A 21380-nucleotide genomic window follows, 5' to 3' on the forward strand; every position below is an offset into this window, starting at 1 on the left:
AGGTGGTTTCCAGGTTTATAAACCTTTTTTAGTTTTCCTTTTTTGCCATACCAGGGATTGAACCCAGGGCCTTGTGCATGCTAGTAGAACATTTCAGGTTCTACTGAATGGCTCTTGCTGACTGTGCAGATCTTCCTGCCTGCAGCTGTAGTTCTCTGCCGCCTTTGCTTGGGGCTGGTTGCAGTGCCCAGCTCAGTCTTAAGGGCGTAACTCTTCAGATCAGCAGTAGCATCTGTCTACTCAGCAAGAGCCCCAGAAACGACTTCCAGCCATTCTCTTGCTTTGATGGACTGTCATAGTTCTCAGTTCTTCTCTCTCAGAACACCTTTGTGCTAAAAGGCCAGTAGCCTTAGACTTGCTTCCTCTGGCATGCTTCCTCTGCTTCCTCTGCTGCGGCCTCCCACTGAGCCACCAACAGTAAAGGGCTTTCTTTGCTTGGCTGACAAAGGAGCCACAGGGAAACGTCACTGGCTCGCAGCCTCGTCCTCCTCGCAGATAGCAAGCCTTTGTTTTATTATTTTTGTATATGGTGCTAAGGATGGAACCCAGTGCCTCACACATGCTAGGCAAGTGCTCTGCCACTGAGCCCCAGCCCCAGCCCCAGCCCAAGTCACAGTTTTACTTGTCAGTGCTGGGAATTGAACCCAGGCCTTTGCCCATGCCAGGAAAGCACTCTATCACTGAGCCACGTCCCCACGCCTTTTTATTTTATTTTGGGACAGGGTCATGGTAAGTTGCTCAGGTGACCTTGCATTTGACAATCCTCCTGCTCAGCCTTCTGAGCTTCCTGGGTGACAAGTATGTGCCACTGCAACCAGCTCACCTTTCTTATTTTGACAGGATGCTTATGCACTAGTAATAAGCAAACCGATGTTATGTGGTGGCAGTGTGGCAGTCCTTGAAGCCCTCATTGGTAACTGCACCATCTAGGTGCCACAGGCCAAGCACCATGGTGAAGTGCTGTGGAAACAGTGATGGACACTGGCCAGTGAGTGCCACTGGGCACCAGTAGGGCTCTGTTCACACCTGGGGTTCCGGGAGGATAGAGTCTGTCTCCCCAGGCAGCAGCTGCACTGGCAAAATCTGCCTGATGTAACTGTTTTGGAACTTCCAGATGAAGCCTTGGTTGTTGACTGATGGTGATTAACTTTGGTAAGCCAAAATTTTCTCTTGTCTGCTTGAGCTCCTAGCAGCTCCCCAGCCCCCAGCCCTGATACCCGCATCTACCACCTGTAGGGGCCAGGTTGAGCAGGAGGGCTCTGTCCTCCAGTGTTGTGATTGCTGCCTCTCCGGTTTGAGGTGCAGGCACATGCAGGCAGCCATTGTTAGCCTGCCCTACAGGCCACCCCTTTCAGCTGAAGAACTCCCAGGGGGTTTGGAGAGCCAGCAATTGTGTATCCCTTATTTTTCTCTTTGTCAATTTTTTAAAAAATTTTTTTAGTTTTCGGTGACACAACAAACATCTTTATTTGTATGTGGTGCTGAGGATTGAACCCAGGGCTGTGCGCATGCCAGGCGAGCACACTACCGCTTCAGCCACATCTCCAGTCCCTCTTTGTCAATTTTTGTAAGCGAAACTTTAAAGTCTTAGACCTTCAAAACCAACCACATATGGGGGAGTTGAGGAGGTTACAACATATGCTCAGAGTAGGGCAGAGACGTAAGCATCTCAGGCTAGTGGACTCTTGACACAACTGTTTACCCCAACAAAGAAGAGATCAGTAAACCCTCAGAGGAGAGAGTCTGATTTCTAATAATGTTATTATTAGATGCAAATACCAGATTTCAGTAAGAAATCACAAAAGGTTAGAAAGAAATAGGAAGGGATGGCCCCTTCAAATGCAATACCAACAGAAATTGTTCTTGAGAGAGACCAGCTTGTGGGCTTGACAGAAAAAGATTTTAACCACTTGATTTAACAGATGCTTGGACAACTAAGAGAAGATGTGGACAAGTAAAAAAAATGCATGGCCAGGTCTGGTGGCCACACCTGCAATTCCAGGTATCCAGGAGGCTGAGGCAGGAAGATTGCAAGTTCAAAGCCAACCTGGGCCACTTATCAAGGCCCTGCCTCTAAACAAAAAATAGAAAGGGCTGGGGGCATAGCTCAGTGGTAGAGTGCTCCTGGGTTCCACATACACAAACAAAATGGAAATGTCAATAGACCAAAAAAAAAAAAAAAAAAACACAACAAAACAAACAGCAACAACAAACACCACAAAACCACCACAAACAAAAAAATAAATAAAAATTCTGGAGCTTAAAGTTTGATAACTGAAATGAAAATTTGCTGGAGTGACACAAAGGTAGATTTGAGCAGAGGAGAAAATCTGTGAAGTTATGCCAGTAACTCAGTAATTACTGAGTCTGAAAAGTGAACAGAGAGCTCAAGATACCTCTGTTACACTAAGTGGACCAACATGCATTCTGGGAGTCCTGGAGGGGGTGAGAGGGGTGGCAAGAATATATGAAGAGAATGAAGCTGGGCATGGTGGCACACACCTGTAATCCCAGAGACCCAGGTGGTGGAGGCAGCTCAGTGAGACCCTGTCTCAAAATAAATAAAAGATCTTGGGATGTGGCTCTCTGGTAAAGCACCCTCAGCACACTGCTCCCCCCCACACACACACAAAAAAAAATGACCCACCTTTGACAAAGGATGAATAAAAACATCCAAGGGGCTCAGTGAACTTGTGGATAGAACTCCGAGACCCATGGCAACACAAATAAGACCAAATATAATCAAGCTTTCACCAGGGAGAATTTTTTTTTTTTTTTTTTTTTTTTTGGTACTGGGAGTTGAACCCATAGCCTTGTGCACTGAGCCACATCCCCAGCCCTTTTTATTTTGAGACAGAGTCTCACAGTTGTTAGCCTCAGATGTTTAATCCTCCTGCCTTAGCCTCTGGAGGAACTGGTATTATAGGAGTGTGCCACCACACCTAGCTGAAACCATCTTGAAATCAGCAGAAGTGACTTGTATCATATGAGGGATCCTCAATACCATTATCAGCAGACTTCTTATCAGAAAATTTGGAGGCTCAGACTGGTAAATTTGAGTTGCTTAGTCCCTTGCTGTTGTGGAGGCTGGCTTTGAACTTGATTTCCTCCGGCCTCAGCCTCCAGAGCTGCTGGGATTACAGGTGTATACCACTGCACCTGGTAAGCTAGTTTACCTTTTGACTCCTAATTTCCTGGTGTGGCTCTTAACCCCATAAGATAGAGAGCTGACTTGTCTGTCTTATTTTCCTTATTCCCAAGGGGGTCCTGTTTCTCATGGAGGTCCCCAACTATGTCAGTTTGCTTGTAGAAAGTAGAAGGGTAGTTGCTGCTCTCTATTGGGTAGGGTGAGGGGAGAGGTGGGTGTGGCCTTGTTTAGTGGTGTGGAGCTTCCTTTGTGCACAGATGTTGAGGCCTCTGGTGGGGACAGCATGACGACTGAGTGTGAATGCTGAAAAGTGGCCAAGATGCCAAATTTTATGTTGTGTGTATTTTAAAATACAGTAAGCACATTTATTAAAAAAAAAAAAAAAACTCTAGCCAGGTGTGTTGGTGCACACCTGTAACCTAACTACTTGGGAGACTGAGGTAGGAGGATCACAAGTTCAGGGCCAGCCTGGGAAACCACAAGACTTTGTCTCAAAAGCAACAAAACAAACACCAAAAGGCTCCACAACTCCATGGACACTGAATTTTGAATTTCATCTGATTTTTATGTGTTAATGCAGTTCATAAAGAATTCAAACCATTTACAAGTGTATGAAGCAGAATGGGGGTGTAGCTCAGTAGAAGGCCCTGGGTTCAGTCCCACTACTGAAAAAAGAAGTATCAATCTTTCTAAATTCACAGGTTTAAAAAAATCATAGTCTGGACTTGACTGGTGTGGTTTGCTGACCCTGTTCTACCTCCTGTAGTCCAATCAGCATACGACCCTGGCAACATGCCTCTCCCTCATTTGGTGACTTGTTTCCATGGTGACTCCGGCCAGGTGCTCCTCTTCATAACTGTGGCTTCCTTGCCTGTCTGTGGATGTTGTTTTCTGGGTACCTTCATGTGCTGTGGAAGAGGGTGGGCGATCAGGGGTGTGCCATTCGTGCATTTTCTAAGGGAAGAAGCACTGACCTCACGCCTGTATCCACTGGTGAAGATGTACTTTTGTGCTGTCTTGCACACTCTCTCCTTCTCTTTCTCTCTCTCCCACTCCCTCTCCCTTTCCATCCTCTCTCTCTCTCCCTCTCTCTTCCCCTCTCTCCTTCCTGTGGCTACTACCTGAGCTACTCTCTTCTGCCACATCCATCCATCATGATGTCCTGCCTTGCCTCAGACCCAGAGCTCTGGAGTTGGCCTACCTGTTGTGGACTGAACCTCTGAAATCAAGAGAGTTCATACATAAAGGGGAAAAAAAAGAGAAACTCAGGAGAAAATGGCAGTTGTTAGTTGTGGGAGCAAATGTAAACTCTACATAGCATCACCAGAAAACTAAGGGAGTTAGCTTTGGAATCCCCGTGGAATGTGAACACACCTCCAAGACCAGAGTCTGCCTCCTGGAAAGCACTGTGTTCACCAGCTCTGAGTCTCTGCTCCCCATCTTCTCACTTCACTGTGCATGGTAACCTATACCTTGCAGTGGGATAAGTAGAGGAGCTTGACCTCTGGGAGAATGACACATCTCCTTTATATTATAGAATTATTGCAAGTGACCATGATCATTTATACCAATCAACCAACCTCAGATCAACCAACTTTGAAACAGGCTGTTGGCTCCTGACCTCTTTTCTTAGAACATTTAGAAAAATTCTAAATATAAATTCTAATTATAAATTTCCAGCCCCTTCCAGATGTAAAACTCTCTTAAAAGCTTTTTGACCTTTTTCTAATCCAGGAATGTCTTTCTCAAGGATCTGGGAGCCATTGCGGAAGTGTAATTGTCAAGGAAGACAGTACCTCATCCCCCAGTCTCTATGTCAGGACAGGAGCTTGACTTCAGAAGTGCCTGTGCTGCACATGTAAAGATGGGAGAACACACTTTCTTTTGGTAAGGCCAATTAGCAAACCTGGTGGCCTCAACCTCCTCCCCCTTAGTTCTCAAAAACTCTCCAGCACTTTGTTTTTGTGGAGTGGAGCTTATTAGACAGAGTTCTGGGCCTGTCTCCTACTGCAATAGTCTTGAACAAAGTCTCTTTTGTGTTTAAAAAAATGTATTTTTGTGGAATCTACTATATATTTGTATCATATAAGCAAGGAATTAGCAGGATAAAGATGCTATCAAAAATCTAAAAAAAACCAAAAGCAGATAAATATGATATATCTCTGGTCAGTCATTGCTAAGCTGTTTCATGACTTGAGCCTTTGGGTCTGTCTCTTCAGAGAGCTGCTGCACAGGACACACACAGCACACATGTGTGCATGAACACTCTCACACACTGAAATATGATCTTATGTGGCACAACAAAGAACATATAGTCAATGTGTACATGAAAAGATGCTTCTCTTAACTAATTATCAAGGAAGTACAAAATTTAAAAAAACATTGAAATATCTTTGCCTATCAGACCAGCACAGATTAAAAAGACTGATAATGTTTGCTGTAAACAAGGGTTATGAGTGTTCTCACAGTGCTGGTGCGAGTGGAAGTTGGTGCCCTGTTTTTGTAGGGCCACTTGGGGTATCTATGAGTGTTTTTAAATGTCAACCTTGAGGCCCCCTGATTCCACTGTTAGCAAACATTTTTATGGAAGTACTCCTTCTGTTGATTAGAGATCTATGCCTAGAATTGTGCATCACCTCCATGTAAAATACTGTATGTAATGGTGCAAAAGTCCATTTAAGGAACTATTAAATCATGACATATACTGCCATTCAATGCATGAGGAAGATTTGCCTGTGACAACCTAGAAAGAGGTTGCAAATAGCCAGAAGTACAAGGAAGCCACCTGCTAATAGCACAGTCTGAGTCCGTTAAGAATATGTGCTTATTTGAATGAGCTTAAAAGGTGTCTAGAAGGATTTTGGCTAAATTGCTGGCAAGGGCCACCTCTGGGCACGCTAAGTAGGCATCTCCCATTTCAGTTAGTCCCTCTGTGCTGTTTGTTTTCCTTGACTGAGTTTGTTTGACCTTTATGTTTCGCACCCACCCTGCCCCTGCTGCTCACAGCTGGTCTTGTTGGTGGAAGAACTGCACCTCTGGTTCTGGAAAAACCTGGGAGGGGTGAGGGCCCTACTCTGCTGTCAGGGTCCTTGCTTCCTCTGCTAGTTCAGTGCATCTTGACGGTGGTGCTCTGGTTCTCGGGAGAAGCACAGTAGACTCCCATCTGCCAGTCAGGAGACAGATCACTAACACCCAGGTTTGGCAACTCAGTGTCACAGGGCCTGTGGTAAGCAGTGACAGGCATCTCTCAGCTCCATGAGGGTTACTCTGCTTTGTGCCGTGGTTTAAGATGTGGGTGGCCTGTGTCAGCCTGTCATGAGGCCACGTCACTGCCGCTGTGGTTATCTCCTGGATCAGGTGAGGGGCTTTGCTGCACATCAAGGACTGTCACAGCAGGTTGCCTCTGGGCTGGTGATGCTGAGACTCAATGGCACTGGGCAGATGCATTTGGGAAGGTGAGTCTGTATTCTGGGTTCATCAACCTCTGACCGTAGCATGAACTTCAGGAAGCAGAGAGAGACAAGTGGTCCTCTATCCCTGGGCCCAGGGAACAACCGTGGCATTTGGGAGCTTCTTCCTAATTTTTCGTCCTCTGGTGCTCTGGCCTTAGCATATCTGAGACTGTAGAATTTGCAGTGCTGACCATAAAATCATACACTGCAATTTCCAGGCCTTCAGGCGGCATGGGTACCATTGTGGTCTGTGTGGTCATGCTCCATCTGGACAGGGGAAGGGTGCTTCTCATTATGGAAGAAACTTCTTCTGTGACTGAGTTGACCTTTGTGGGCATGAGAGCAAATGGCGTTGTCATGGCCATGAGGTATAAGTGAGGCTCTGGGGCAGGTAAAGCCCCTCTGAGCTCCCAGGCCTCTGGGGGCTTCAGGGCAGAGGAGGAGCTGGGAGGCAGCAGGTGCAGGTGGGATTCCAGGAGGGTCAGCTCAGCCAAGCAGGCAGAAGGGAAGAGGGTGCTTTCCTGAGGAAGCAATGCCCTCTGCATCCCCTGGGGCTCTGGGCTAGCTGTTCTCATGAGGGGCTTGAGGAAATGGGCCTGCTGTTCTGGGCTCCCCTCTGGCCTTGTGAGGTCAGTGGAAACCCTCCTGGTGTGAGTTCAAATTCCGTTCCTTTGTTGCCTTCATGGATGACCAGGGTGGCCTCTGTATAAGGTGGGGGAACATTTGGGAAGAAGATAGCAGAAATCTGCAGGTCACCCTGGAGCCTGGTCCCTACTGGGACTCCACAGAGCAGTGAGCTTCACCTTCAGGGGGATTGCTGGACTGGGAGGGGGATGCTGGAAGAGGGTTGCCCTCCACTGAGGCAGCAGGAGTAGTGGGCATAGTTCCCCAGGCCCTGAGGAGAACCTCATCAGCTCCTGCACTGTGCCCTGGCACACTCTGCCTGGGGAGATAGATTGGGGGCTGGAGGCGAGCTGCAGAGAGCACCATGATGGGGAAGAAGCCAGGCCCAGGGCATAGAGTGAAGGGGGCCAGGCGGTAGGCTTGTGCTCACCCGTGCAGGCTCTCTGACCCCTCCCCTCCCACCCCCGTGCTCTTTGGGCACTGTCCTTGCCCTTTCCCCCCACATCCTGGGTCTGTGCCCTTATCTACCCAGCATCTCTGGTCCAGCCCTCTTCTCTCCTGAACTTCAGCTTGGTGTGCCCCCAAACCCCTGACCCCCATGCACCCTCCCTGCCAGAAAATGTGTGGCAAGATGCTTCTAGGAACCCCTCCCCGATTCCTGACCTTCTCTGTGTCTCCCTGTATCTCCTTCCTCCACACCTGGGCATTGAACCTAGGAGTGTTTTACCACTGAGCTACATCCCCAGCCTTTTAAATTTATTGCTTTGAGACAGGTCTTTCTAAGTTGCTGAAGCTGCCCTCAAACTCACAATCCTCCTGCTCAAACTTGAGTCACTGAGATTACAAGTGTGAGCCGTTGTGTCTGGCCCCTCTTGTCTGTTATCTTTGTCCTCAAGCAGCTGGCCTGCCCACACTGTCCCTTCTGCTCCCTATGTATACCCAGACCCATCAGGATCACCAACCTGTGCCCAACAGCTTTGGGAGTTCCCCTGGTGCCTGAGAAGGCCATATCCTGTGTGACCCAAAGAGGGAGTTCTCTCCTGCTTCCATTTTCAGCCCTATCTCCTGGCATAGCCTCCATGTGCCCCAGGGTGCAGCTGCTTCTGGCAGCTAGAATCTGCATTTCTTTCTTCACCTCCAGCAGAGAGAAGACAGTGCTGGACAAGGGTTTATTTAAATAGTAACCTCCATCCATCTGCCTCCACATCCTCTAGCTTTAGATGTGGGCAAGAGAAACAAAATCTCATGTCTTCCCCCATTAAGATAAAAACCAGGGCTGGGGTGTGGCTCAGTGTAGAGCACTCTCCTGGCCCTGGGTTCGTTCCCAGAACCACACGTACACACGTACACACACACACAAAATATATAATAGGTTCTGTGTGACAGTAAGTGAATACAGTGACTGGTCCCCAGTGGAGCCAATTTGGAGCATGTCCTGCAAGGCACTAAGGAGTCCAAAGCCTCCTGGACATCCCCCATGATGGTGGCTTGCTCTGGAGTGGGAGGAATAGTGGGGCCTGAGGGCCAATATGGATACCATATATGCAGGGCCTATATGGATACCCTTCCCTGGGGCTGGCAGACCCCATGGTCAAAGCCAGGGTTCCAGCTACAGGGCATCCCACAAATTCATGGTATCTCAGAAATCCAGGATAGGTAGGCCATCTGGGCCAGATGTGGACCAGTGGGCTTTGTGTTGTGTTTGCAGACCTGATGAGGAAGGCCATACTAGTCCCTGGTGTCAGCCAGGGTGTCAGGAAGCACCTCTGTCTGGTGATGGAGACTCTGGCTTCCCCTCTTGTTCTCACACCATCCTGTGACCTGCTATGAGAGACTTCCCTGGAGCCAACCTGGCACCTCTTGGAGGACCAAGGGGTACTATGCTGACTAGCTGGCCCAGGGTTTGCCTCCCTCTGTAATGTCTCATCCCATGTGTGCAGTGACTTAAAGGGAGATCTGTGATGCCCTGAGGCTTCACCCCCTTTGTGTGGTTCTCAGTGGGTGTGTACTGATGGACTCACACATTGCCCTCAGGCAGCTTCAGGCTGTGTCTGTGTGGGAGCTAGGAGGACCCCTACTAAGAACAGAGCTGCCATGTGCTACATGTGGGGCAAGTCTCTGGTCTCTCTGGGCCTCAGTTTCCCCAGGTTGCTGCTGGTGGCACCTAGCTCTCTGTCACTCCTCTTGTATGCATTCTGCCCACTATTCTTCCCACCTGGTCTATAGAGGGGGACTGTGGAGCTGAGAGATACCTGATTGCCTGCTTTCCAGCCACCTGCTCCTGGGCCAACCTGTGGCTGGGCTGGGTGGGTGCCTCTCCTGGAACAGAGTCACCACAGGGGTCTGGGCCAGCTCTTAGCAGGAAGTGGCTGCTGTGATGAGCTTTTACCAGGCCTTGGTGCCTTCCCACCCTGAATGGACTGACAGTGCCAGTAAGTATCACAGGAGGGGACAGACCCTGCCTGCCATGCTAGACAAGTGCTCTACCACTGAGCTACATCCCCAGCTTCCAGACATTACCATGGAGAACTTGCCTTTCATGCTGCTGCTGGTAGTGCCAGAGTGCATACTCCTTTCCAGGGAAGATTGGGTCTTATCAGTGGTTTGTCCCTGGGGTGCTAAGGTGGGTAGGTACCTGCTGAGGGATGAGGCTTCTGGGGGGTAAGCATGCTCTGATCTGTCTGCTTCCTTTTTCTTCCTTATCACTAATCGGGCTTGTGTAACCCAGCTGGCCCTGCTTCCTGCTTAGGGGCTATCAGCGAGCCATCTGTAACTGCAAATGGGGTGATAGGGCGTCAGCAGCTTCCCCATAGCCAGGAGCTTCCTGATCCCTCTGTCTGTAGTCAATCTCTGGCTCCCCCAGGGATCCTCAGCAAAGGGGCTTGTCCTTCTTGGGGTGTAGAACACCTGGGAATAGAGAGATGATGGGCATTTTGGCAAGTGCCATCTGTTGCATGGACACCTACTGCCACCCTCAACCATGTTACTGAGGCAGAGCTACAACAGGTCTTCATTTAGGGCAGCAAAAGGCAGGGCGGCTAGCTACGCATGATTGAAGGTTAATGTGTGCCCCTGGGTCAAGGCCCTTCCCCTCCTTGGCATCTGCTTTCGTGTTATGAACCCAACAGCCTTTCTCATGATTGTCAAAACCAAAGTACAAAGTGCAGTTTCCACAGTTGGCACAGCATGTGACACCCAGGAAGGAGCTCCGTGGGCCTGACAGTTTTCCCCAATCCTGACTGCCCTTCAGTGTGGGCCTGGGCCTGGCCTAGGGGGAAGGACAGGCAGAGGATGGCGGTCTCAGAGAGGGCCTTGTAGGCATACATGGAGATGCTGCTCTCAGACTCCAGGAAGCTGTGTCTTGCACATGGAAGCCACAGTCCTTGGTTGGGTCAAGTGATCCTTCTGAGCTGCGGATTCTTACCAGTGAAGATTAGACAGGGATGCCTGGTTTCTTTCATTGGAAATGGTGATGGTGAAGGTGATATCCCATTCAGAGCCTCTGCTAAGTGGAATCTCAGGGAACTTCCCACCCAGAGAGGCATAGGCCTCTCAGTCTAGTCCCTTGCAGGTTGGACCTTGGAGAGTGAGGCCCTGATTCGAGATCTGGGCACATGGCTCCTATTCTGTACCTGTGCCTGCTGGGGAGTTTCTGTCCCTGAGGAGGGAGGAGGTGAGTATTGGGCACTTGTGTCTGTGTGGGGCAGCTGGATGGAGAGTTAGGGACTGGAAGTGGGGGCATCCCTGGGAGAAGAATGGACCCAGATTGCTAGGACCTGTCCTCCGGGGTCCCATTGACCCTAGGCTTCCTGTGCCCTCGTCTTGGTCCTGACTTCCCTATGTACATGGACTGAGCCCATTACCCCCAGGCCCCCCAGACCTGCCTTTGACAGATTCTCCTTGGTCATTCTCTGGAGACTGCCTTGTTAGGGTTCAGCTGTCAGGCCCTCTCTTGCCCCTGCCCCATCAGCTCTGCCCAGAAGCACCTGGTACAGGCTCCAATGGTCTCATCCCCAGGGCCATGGGCTGGAACCTTCACCTGCCTCACCAACAACATCCTCAGGATCGATTGCCACTGGTCTGCCCCAGACCTGGGTCCTGTCTCTGGCCCCTGGCTCCTCTTCACTAGGTGAGGGGAAGGGTGGTGGGAATGCAGCCCCCCATCCCTGGAAGCATCTTGCCCTGGTGCTGATGTATGGCCTTTCCAGCAACCAGGCACCTGGCAGCAAGCACAAGTGCATCTTCCAAGGCAGTGCCTGCACCCTGGAGCTGCCCCCTGAGGAGGTGCTCTTGCCCTCTGACAACTTCACCATCACTCTCCACCGCTGTGTCTCTGGGAAGGAGCAGGTCAGCCTGGTGGACCCACAGTACCTGCCCCGGAGACATGGTGAGCAGGGGTGCCTTCCCAGGGCCAGCCTACTGCTTGGCAGGTGGAGGCAGGGCCCTCAGCCTGTGACCCCTGTGGTCTTGAGTCCTTGCCAAGGGAGACCTGGGGCTGGAAGCAGGTGACCCTGGGAGGGGATGGCCATGTGCTACTTACTGCAGGGCCAGGGTATGGGCAGAGGATGAAGATGCAGGGCCAGCTGGGGTGGGGGCTGAGTTGGGTTCACATCACTAGAAATGTTCTCCAGTCAGAGCAGGAAGGAGTCCAGCAGCAGAGTGTGAAGGAAAGGGGAGCAGCATCGGGAAACCTCCTTGCTACAGGGGCTAGGATAGTTGTTCTGTCCCTGTCTTCCAGTGACTCCCCTAGTCTGAAGGGGCCTTCACCATGCATCACGGGAATCTTAGTGCCCTGGATCTTGGCATGCTGAAGACCTCACATATCCATTTTGTTTCAGTTAAGTTGGACCCTCCCTCTGACCTGCACAGCAACATCAGCTCTGGCTCCTGTGTCCTGACCTGGACCATCAGCCCTGCCCTGGAGCCAATGACCACACTTCTCAGCTATGAGCTGGCCCTCAAGAGGCAGGAAGAGGCCTGGGAGGTAACGCTTTGGCTTGCTCCCCTGGGTCTTTTCTTCCCCAGAGTGGCTGCCGTGAATGGTGAGGAGGGGAGGAGGCCAGAGCCCGGTGTGTGTGTACATGCATCATCCCCATGTATATAAGTATGCCGGTGTACGTGTGTATGTGTGCACACAGTAGGTGGTGAGCATGCCTGTGTGTGGACGTGTTTGTGTGTTTGTATGTGAGTGTACATGTGTGTGCCTGTGCTTTGTGTCTACATGTGTGAGTGTGTACTGGGGTGCCTGAGTGTGTGAGTGTGAAATGTGCCTGTAGATGTGTGTGGGTGTGAGCAGGGGTGTGTCTGTGTGTGAGTGTGCACATGTGTGTGTGTGTGTGTGAGTGGTCTGCTGTGTGCACTCTCCAGCTGGACCCAGCCCCACACCTGGTACCTGCTCACTCTCCCTGGCTCTGCAGCAGGCCCGGCACAAGGACCGCATTGTGGGGGTGACCTGGCTCATCCTTGAAGCCATCGAGTTGGACCCTGGGTCTACCTATGAGGCCAGGCTGCGTGTGCGGATGGCCGTGCTGGAGGACGACGTGACTGAGGAGGAGCGTCATGAGGGCCAGTGGAGTGAGTGGAGCCAATCTGTGTGCTTCCCCTCGCCCCAGCGAGGAGGTGGGTCCACATGGCGGCTGCTCATCCACAGCTTGGCCTCCACTCTTCTGTCCATCCCACCCCTTTACTTTTCACCCCAAGGCCCCTTCCCCTGCAGTCTGAGATGTGCAAGGGGAAACACACCCTGGGCTCCTAGGAGCCTGCATCTAGTGGCTACCACTGGGAGTGAGTGTGACCTGGAACTCTATGCCAGACGGGGCTCAGTCTCTTTAGTGAGGGTGAGGCTGACCCTGTGCACAGTGCTGCTGGGAAGGCTCAACGACCTGACCACCAGCCGTGTGGCAGATGGAGGGGCGGACCAAGAGTGAGACTCACCCCAGGGACTTCAGCAGGCTTTGCACTAACCTCTGAGGCCATCCCAGATTCTTTCCTCTTTGGCCCAGGGAACTGATAGGAACCCTTTGTCAGGTAGGCTTGGGGGGAACCTCTCCTTTCCTGCCCACAGGCCTCCTGGTCCCATCCTGGGGCTGGATAGACAGCACTTTTATTGCTGTGCCTGTCTTTCTGCTTCTGACTGGCCTGACCTACCTCCTGTTCAAGCTGTCACCCAGGTAGGTGGCTACTGTGTGTGCGTGAGTCTGTACACTTGACTATCAGTGCATGCACACACAATGTCTTAGCATGTACATGTGAGTGTGTACATGTGAATGTCTTAGTGTATGCATGTTTTAGTTGTGTGCATGTGTAGATATGTGGTGTCTGGGACACAGGGCCAACCCCCCTGCTCCTTTCCTCCCCTCTACATTGTCTGGTGCTGAATGGAGTTGGGTTTTCAAGTGTCCATACTGGGCCATTGTGGGTGTGTCCCCAAGTTGACAGGGGAGAGAAGGGAGGGAGTGCTGTGGTAAACCTGAACATGTGATATGCTTGGTCCCCACCAACTGTGGAAAGACCCAGAGTTCCTGGGACTCAGGAACTTGAGGTCCTTGTCTCCTGGCACTGGGGATGTTGCTTGGTTTGCCCATCTATTCACATGTTGTATTGAAGTGCGATTTTGAGCAACTGGGGTGCACAGGACCCTGTTCTCATCCCTTAAAGACACCTCAGAGAGCAAGATAAGCCCCCACACCTATGAACCACATGTCAGGTTTCGAGGTCATAGGAACCTTATCTAGGACTGAGGAGGAGACTGTTCAGCTGCAGACAAATGATGGAGAGAACAAGAGGGTTGGACACAGGGCAGGAGGGCGTGGGGAGGGTGCCAGCTTCTCCTTAGAGCACAGGAAGAGAGCGGCATGTGATGCCACACCATTTGGTTCAGGTGGTTAGAATGGACCACTGATATACAGGTGATTGGACTTGAGCGAGGGTGAGGAGACAGAACACCTTGGAGGGGTTGCCAGGGTCTTAGGCAGAGAAGATGGGATTTGAGTGGTGATCCCTGAGGTGAACTCCAGGGGCTAGGCCCTGGGAGGTCAGGGAGGTTGAGCTGGCCCTGTGGGGTTGGAGCCTTGCATGGCCTCCTCTTGAGGGAATGTGGGTCCTGGGCAGGCAGCTGGGTGATCAGGTGGATTGGGAGCTGGGCTTATCTGCCAGCAGCACACATGCAGTTCCTGGAGCTACTGGCTCTGAGGGCTGAGGGCAGGACTGGCCACTTCCAGGCAATGACTCTGTGGCTGCAGCTCACCTGGAAAAGACATATGCCTTGGTATAAATCAGTTCTATGGGGCATTAGCCAGAGAGGTCACAGCCTGCCATTTGTGTTTTGCCCTGAGAGTGGGTTTGTCCATAGGGTGGGTGGGTTGGTATGTTCTTGAGAATGAATCTTACTATGTTGCCAAAGCTGATCTTGAACTCTTGGGCTCAAGCAACTCTCCTGCCTCAGCCTCCTGAGTAGCTGGGACTACAGAAGTGAACCATCATGCCCAGTCCTCTGAGGAGCAAGAGGGAGGGAGGGGCAGCAGCCTGGGAGAGGCAGGTTGACATCTTCTGGCTGGAAGAGAGCTCCGTCTCTGCAGTGACCTCAGACTTTCTGGAGTGTGGCCTTGGGAGGAGCCTGTACTAGGGTCTCTGCAGGCTCTGACTGTCCCTTCCCGGCCTCAGGGTGAAGAAAACCTTCCACCAGAACGTGCCTTCACCAGCAGTGTTCTTCCAGCCCCTCTACACTGTGCACAACGGGAATTTCCAGGTGTGTGCAGAGGGCACTGCAGGGCATGGGGGCAGATATGGCTCCAAGGTTTGACCTGAGCAGGTGTGGGCTTGGATGGGGGCTGGTCTGGTCTTTTTTTTTGTATAGTTTGTGGGTCCAAATTGACACACTGTCTCAAATGGGCAATAATTTAACTGTATTTTCACTGATGATTTATTTTGTTCCCTGGCCTCCCCTTCTTTCCTTCCTTCCTTCCTTCCTTCCTTCCTTCCTTCCTTCCTTCCTTCCTTCCTTCCTTTCTTTCTTTCTTTTTTCTTTCTTTTTTTTGTGATGATGTTTTAAAAAATAATTGTTTTTTATTTATTTTTATGCTATGCTAAGGATTGAATCCAGTGCTTTACACATGCTAGGCAAGCACTCTGCCACTGACACATAACCCTAGCTCCAGTTCCATTCTTTTTTTTTTTTTAATAGTTTTTAGTTGTAGATGGACACAATACCTTTATTTATTTATCTTTATGTGGTGCTCAAGATCGAACCCGGGCTTCACACATGCTAGGTGAACGCTCTACCACTGAGCCACCACCCCAGCCCCCAGTTCCATTCTTGATGGGAAAATTAAACTTTCATTTGTCTGCTCTGCTACTGAGGGAAATGTTCAGTTCAAGGTGCATATTATGGGATGTCTGCACCCACCCCATCTCATTCCTTCTTCTCACCTCCTCTTCCCCAAAGGTTTTTGTCCTGTGGCTATGGGGAAGGGTCTTTGGCTTGTACCACTGTCCTGGCCCTAATAGGACCCCTGACTTCTTCTTTGGTGGCCACTGTGAAGTGTCTGGTACCTTATGGGCCCCTGGGTATCTCCCTGGCACCATTGCACATGAGTGCACCCTGTATTTCCCTATTGTGGGCCTGGGAGGGAGAGCCTCAGATCACTTTTGTACCCCCTACCTCTGTTGGATTGGCAGTTCATGCTCCCTGAGAGGAGGTCGGGAGAGGAAAGTCTCCCTTGGTGGTCTCTGTTTTTCCCCTCTCAGTGCTGAGTTCTTCCCTAGGGTCCAGGCCAAGCTGAGCCTGCTCTTCCCCAGAGTCTTGCTCCACCCTGTGGCCAGGGATGTCCCCTTCACACGGTCTCCAGCTTATTATGCAAAAACATCCTTTGTTCTCTCAATAGGGAGACTAGTTTTCTGTTGTCCAAAAGTGTAAGTTGTAGCTCAAAACTGGGCACTTGGCTCTAGAGGGAGTTCCACTCTTCCCCAAGCCAGTGGATGTGACTGTCAAGAGCCCAGGCAGCTGTCCTATCAAGAGGACAAGCTGAGCAGGCAGAAATAGTTGGCCCTTGGGCTATGTCATCCCAGTTATAGGCACTGACCCCTTTTCTGCAGAACCATGGCAGCTGCCAGGCGTTATTCAGACTACAGGGATGGGGTGCAGGTACAGGTATGTGCTATAGGTCAGCTCTCCAGGAAGCAGATGGAGGGTGTAGTGTGTGGTGCATTTGGTGGAGGCTTTGGTTCCACTGAGGGAACAGATTCATTTTGGAGGTAAGGGCTTCCAGTGGTTCCAGAGAGGGTCCTGACTGCATCTCTTGCCTTGTGTGTAAGTGGGGTTCTTTGGGGATGCCCAGGCTGTGTAGCTGCTGGAAGACCCTGGCAGTGTGCTCTCAGAGGTTAGCTTTGTCCTTAGCACCTGTCATCAACTTTACCCTGGTTCAGGCTGCCACGAGTGCAGGGCTCAAGGCTGGGGAGTACTGAGGGAGCACTCAAGGTCCTGTGCTGATGCCAGGCTGGCACATGGGGAAAGATGGAATGTTCTGGGCACAGGTGCTCTTGGTCCATGGTGGAAGGCAGGAGAGCTTCCTGGAGAAGGAGGAAGGCTGGGCCTGCCCAGGGTAAAGTAGCTGCCCCAAAGTGAGCTCTGAACCTGCTGCTTAAGCCCTTCCCTCCCCCCTGTGCTCTGTTCCAGACCTGGATAGGGACCCATGGAGCTAGCCTACAGCTGACTCAGGACTGTGTCAACACCCTGCAAGGAGCCTCAGAGTCCAGCATCTGGGAGGCCATCACACTGCTCACCTATGGCCTGGCACGCTCCAGGCAATCCTCAAGCCTGGAGGAGCAGGAGGGCACTGGTCCTGGTCTCTCAGAAGCCCTGAGCTCAGTGAGTGTGCAGCCAACAGGATGTGTGGAGTTGGGGGAACAGTCAGCCTACCTGCCACAGGAGGACTGGGCCTTTGTGTCCCTCACCAGGCCAGCTCCCCCGGACTCCCAGGTCAGAAGTAGTGACTACTGTGCCTTGGCCTGCTACAGGGGGTGTCAGCCCTCAGCCCTCTCAGGAAACATACAGAGTACGTGGCCCATCCCAGCTTCAGCCTGTGGCCCTTCCTGCAGCCAACAGGGTGCAGAGTCCCAGCAGGGAGACACCTGTGAGGGAGCTGGTCATGGTCATGGACTGCAGGAGGAGCTGCCTTCTACTCTGGACATGCCGCAGGCTCAGTCCTGAAAGTTCTAGAACTGTGACTCCATTGCATCATGTCCATTTTGGCGAAAATGGACTAAAGTCCCTGGAGCTGACCCTTGGCTCAACTGGACCTCCTGGGAAGGGGCACCTGTGTAGTGGCCAGAGACTAGCTGGAAGCAGGAAGCCCTTCTCAGCCTCTGTGCTCCTGTGGGGAGGGGCCTCATCCTCAGCATCCTGACAGCCAGCCCGTCCCTTCCCTCCACCCTTCTGGCTTTGTCCCAGTCTTCCCTCAGAAGAGGGTTGTAGACCCAAGCTGTTCTACCCTCACTCCCATAAAGGGCCAGCTGGGCCCAGTGGACACCGGTGAGACTCCATGACCACGTGGAGCATCCTCTTCTATGCCTTCTTGAGCCACCTTCCCTGCTGAGATTAAAAAGGACATCTTGGCTATTTCAAATTGCAAGGGGGGCAGCTGGAGGAGGTGGGAGGGGTGGTTTGTCCAGCCCTGTGCTTTCTGGGCTTCAGGACTTTGGGGATTATGTTTCTAACACATGAAATCTGGAAGGCAAACATTCTGACCACGGTGCCATGCTTTCAGATCAAGGCATGGGATGGCAGGCTCCATTTTAGCTTAAACGCCCCAAATTATGTTGTGGAATAATCAGAACAGTGAATTTTAGAGGTTCTGCATCAGGACTAGCCTGTGGCACAGACTGAACAAACTAACAGAATCCAAGCTCAGGAGGCAGTTGATGCCTGGGAAAAGAGATAAACAGAAGTTGCTTGGGGAAATGAAGGTATGGTATGAGGTCTTCCAAGCTGATCAGAGGTGGGTCCAGGAGCTGCCTCCAGGTTCTACCTGGTAGGTGCGGTCCTATGGGGCTCCTGGGGTTGCCTCCAGGTCTGGCTGTCCTTCCCCAGGAGGCTTCTGTGGGCAAAGATGCAGACTTGGGTTTGTCCCTGCATTCTCCTGAGTTTATCCTCTGCATCTACAGGTGTCTCCATATAGAACCCACTTTGCCTCACTGTGAGGCACAAAGACAAGGGGAGTCCAGGTGGCTCAGGTGTGGGCCAGAGCAGAGGCCTGGGGGAGCTCAGAGTCCCCAGGCCTCCATGGCATGGATGCTGTGCAGTTCTGTTATTGACCCACCTATTGAGGTACATCCTGATTCCTTAAAGTTCTCGACCATTGTGAACACGACTGCTGTGTGCCACTGCATGCTGTATTTAGACATGGGTTTTCAAGGCAGTTGTCTGAATTCTTAGTATCATGAGTGTTGAGCCCTATGGTAAGAAACTGCCAAACTGTTTCACAGTGGCCAACTTCTGTGCCCTCCCCCAGAATGCATGAGCCCCTGTTGTTCACATCCTCCACAGTGGAGACTGCATGGCAGTGCCCTCTTGCTGTTTTTGTCATTTTCTCCTCATGGCAAGTGGAGCTCAGCATTACTTTCCATGCTTTGCCATCTGCATGTCCTCCTCCTCCTCCTCCTCTTCCTCCTCCTCATCCTCCTCCTCCTTTTAATATTTTTAACTGTAGATGGACATGGTATTTTTTTTTTTTTTAGTGCAGTGTTGAGAATTGAACTCAGTTCCTCCCACATGCTAGGCAAGTGTTCTACCACTGAGCCACAACCCCAGCCCTGCATATCTTCTTTGGTGAGATCTCTATTCCAATCTGTATCTCTTTGTAATTGGAGGGTTTATTTTCTTATTGTTGCATTTGTTTGTTTGTTTGTTTGTTTGTTTGGGCACTGGGGGTTAAACCCAGTACCAGGGGAACTTGACTACTGAGTTGAATCCCTAGCCCTTTAATTAAAAAAAAATTTTTTTTGTAGTTATAGATAGACAACATGCCTTTATTTTTTATTTTATTTTTATGTTGTGCTGAGGATTGAACCCAGTGCCTCACACATGTGAGGCAAGCACTCTGCCACTGATCTATAGCCCCAGCCCATTTTTTTTTTTAGAATTTTGAGACAGGGTCTTGCTAAGTAGCCCATACTAGCCAATTCAGCCTCCCAAGTTGCTGGAATTACAGGTGTGCACACTGAGCATGTTTGAGTTTTGATACACCAACTTTTCTACCTTTTCCAAGTACTTTGACACTGAGATAAAGGAGTCAGATGAACCATATGAGCATGTGTTTGGGCTCTCTGTTCATCTCCACTGGAGTCTGTCTCTTCCTTCACCGGTGTCACATTCTCTTCACGGTGTCAGCCTTTTGACTGGTTCTGGCATCCAGATGTGGAGTTTGTCAAGCTTGTCCTCTTGCAGTCAGCGTCACCCATTCTGGGTTCAGAAGCAGTTTTCTGGGAATTTGGTATTGCACTGAATCTACAGATCAAGCTTGGGAGACTTTCATCTGAGCTGTATTGAGTCAGTCAAGTCTGAACGAAGAATATATGTGCACTGAAGGATTTCGGAAAGAATAATTGTACTTAAAATGAGCTGTTAATTTTTTTTCACTTGTTTTCTTTCTGTTGGTCACTTTGCATCATTTCTGTCACTGCACTTCAAATTCGCTCTTTCTTTTTCTTTTATCAGTTTGGTATCTGGAATATTCCCCAAAGGCTTGTGCATTGCAGGCTTGGTCCCCAGGTGGAGGCGCTGCAGGAGGTGGTGGGAACTGTTGGAAGTACAGCCAGGTGGGAGGAAAGAGGTCACTGGGGGCGTGTCCATGAGGGGATGTTTTTTCCACAGACGCTTCCTTTCTCCTTCTCCATGCTGTGAGCAGAGTGGCTTTGCTCAATCACATGCTCCCACACGATGTTCTGCCTCACTGCACGCCAAGAGCCAGGAACTAGGAGTGAAGCCTATGAAACTGAGTCAGTCTGAAGCCAGATTTAAAGATAGGTAGTTAGTGTAGTTAGGTAAATCAGGTCTAATATTGAGTCCAATAAAGAAAATGGAGACCATATAAAAAATGGAGTCCATAAAGAAAATGGAGTTCCATCTGAGTTCTGGAGGGAACCAGAACAACACCTGGGGAATTGAAATGTTAAAGTCCCCAAGGCCCCGCCCCCTCCCATCCCTCTCCTCCTCCCCCTCTCCCCTTCCCTCCCCCTCCTTTCCTCCCTCCCAGTCCTAAAGAACTGTTAATGGAATAGCTCCCAGCAATCAAACCACCCTAGGTCCTTCCCGCCCAGATCCCTCCTCCCTGCCCAATAGTCCACCTGTTTCTCACCTTTTGGCCTTCCCACCAGCATCCCCCCTCACATGTAGGATGGAGGGAAATAAAGGACAGAAATGTGGGAGGACAAAAGAAGACCTTAGATTTAAAAGAGGAAAGACCTCCCTTTCCCCGGATTCTGCCTTTCAGGTCCCCTTCTTGCTCCGGGGTTAAGTCTTTTCTGCTGTCCTGTAATAAAGCCTTTCTCTCTCCACTCTCCATTTGCCTCGGCGTGCTTCTCTGGTGTTATACTTCAGCATACGGGGAAGCAAGGACTCATCTCACAGCACCTATTATATTAGTTCGAGATGGTATCCTATGAATATTACATTAGGATTAAGGGACACAGTGCCTGATATTAGCTTGAGATGTGGTAGCTGTCAGGTCCATGGTGGTGACTTAGGAACAAAGCACCAAGCAACCTGCGCGTGTGCCAGAAAGAAACACCAATTAGGCACTGATGGAACTGCTTTTCAATCAGCAGGTTCTCCTGGCCAATCCTGGGTCTTAGCCAGCTCCCCTTTACCCCAACTCCAATAGGACCAGGCACTCTAAAAACCCCCTTTCCTGCCCTAAGCCCAATAAAAATTCCAGTCCAGTCCAGGCCCAGCGGGCTTCTCCTTAGACCCACTCTGCTGGTCTAAGGGTTCCACTGGGAGCAAAATCTCAATTTATTGAGCCTTTTAAAATCTGCCTCCTTTAGGTCGAGGCTGGCCCTACACATTTATTTAATTTATTTATATAGTGGTGCTGAGGATCAAACCAAGGGCCTCACACTGCTAGGCAAGTGCTCTACCACTGAGCCCACAACCCCAGCCC

The 21380-nt window shown here is 50.7% G+C and overlaps 1 protein-coding gene across 1 annotated transcript; it reads left to right on the plus strand.

Annotated features, from left to right (window-relative positions):
- The first annotated feature begins 6575 nt into the window (after window positions 1-6575).
- Il9r (interleukin 9 receptor) lies at window positions 6576-17431 on the plus strand. The gene is made up of 9 exons (XM_026385291.2): window positions 6576-6603; window positions 10796-10897; window positions 11242-11353; window positions 11433-11611; window positions 12063-12208; window positions 12642-12843; window positions 13289-13394; window positions 14887-14971; window positions 16898-17431. The coding sequence occupies exons 1-9, from the start codon at window positions 6576-6578 to the stop codon at window positions 17429-17431; spliced, it is 1494 nt and encodes a 497-aa protein (XP_026241076.2).
- Window positions 17432-21380: the final 3949 nt, after the last annotated feature.

The sequence above is a fragment of the Urocitellus parryii genome, chromosome 9 (assembly GCF_045843805.1).
Source record: "Urocitellus parryii isolate mUroPar1 chromosome 9, mUroPar1.hap1, whole genome shotgun sequence".
In the NCBI taxonomy this organism is placed as follows: Eukaryota; Metazoa; Chordata; class Mammalia; order Rodentia; family Sciuridae; genus Urocitellus; species Urocitellus parryii.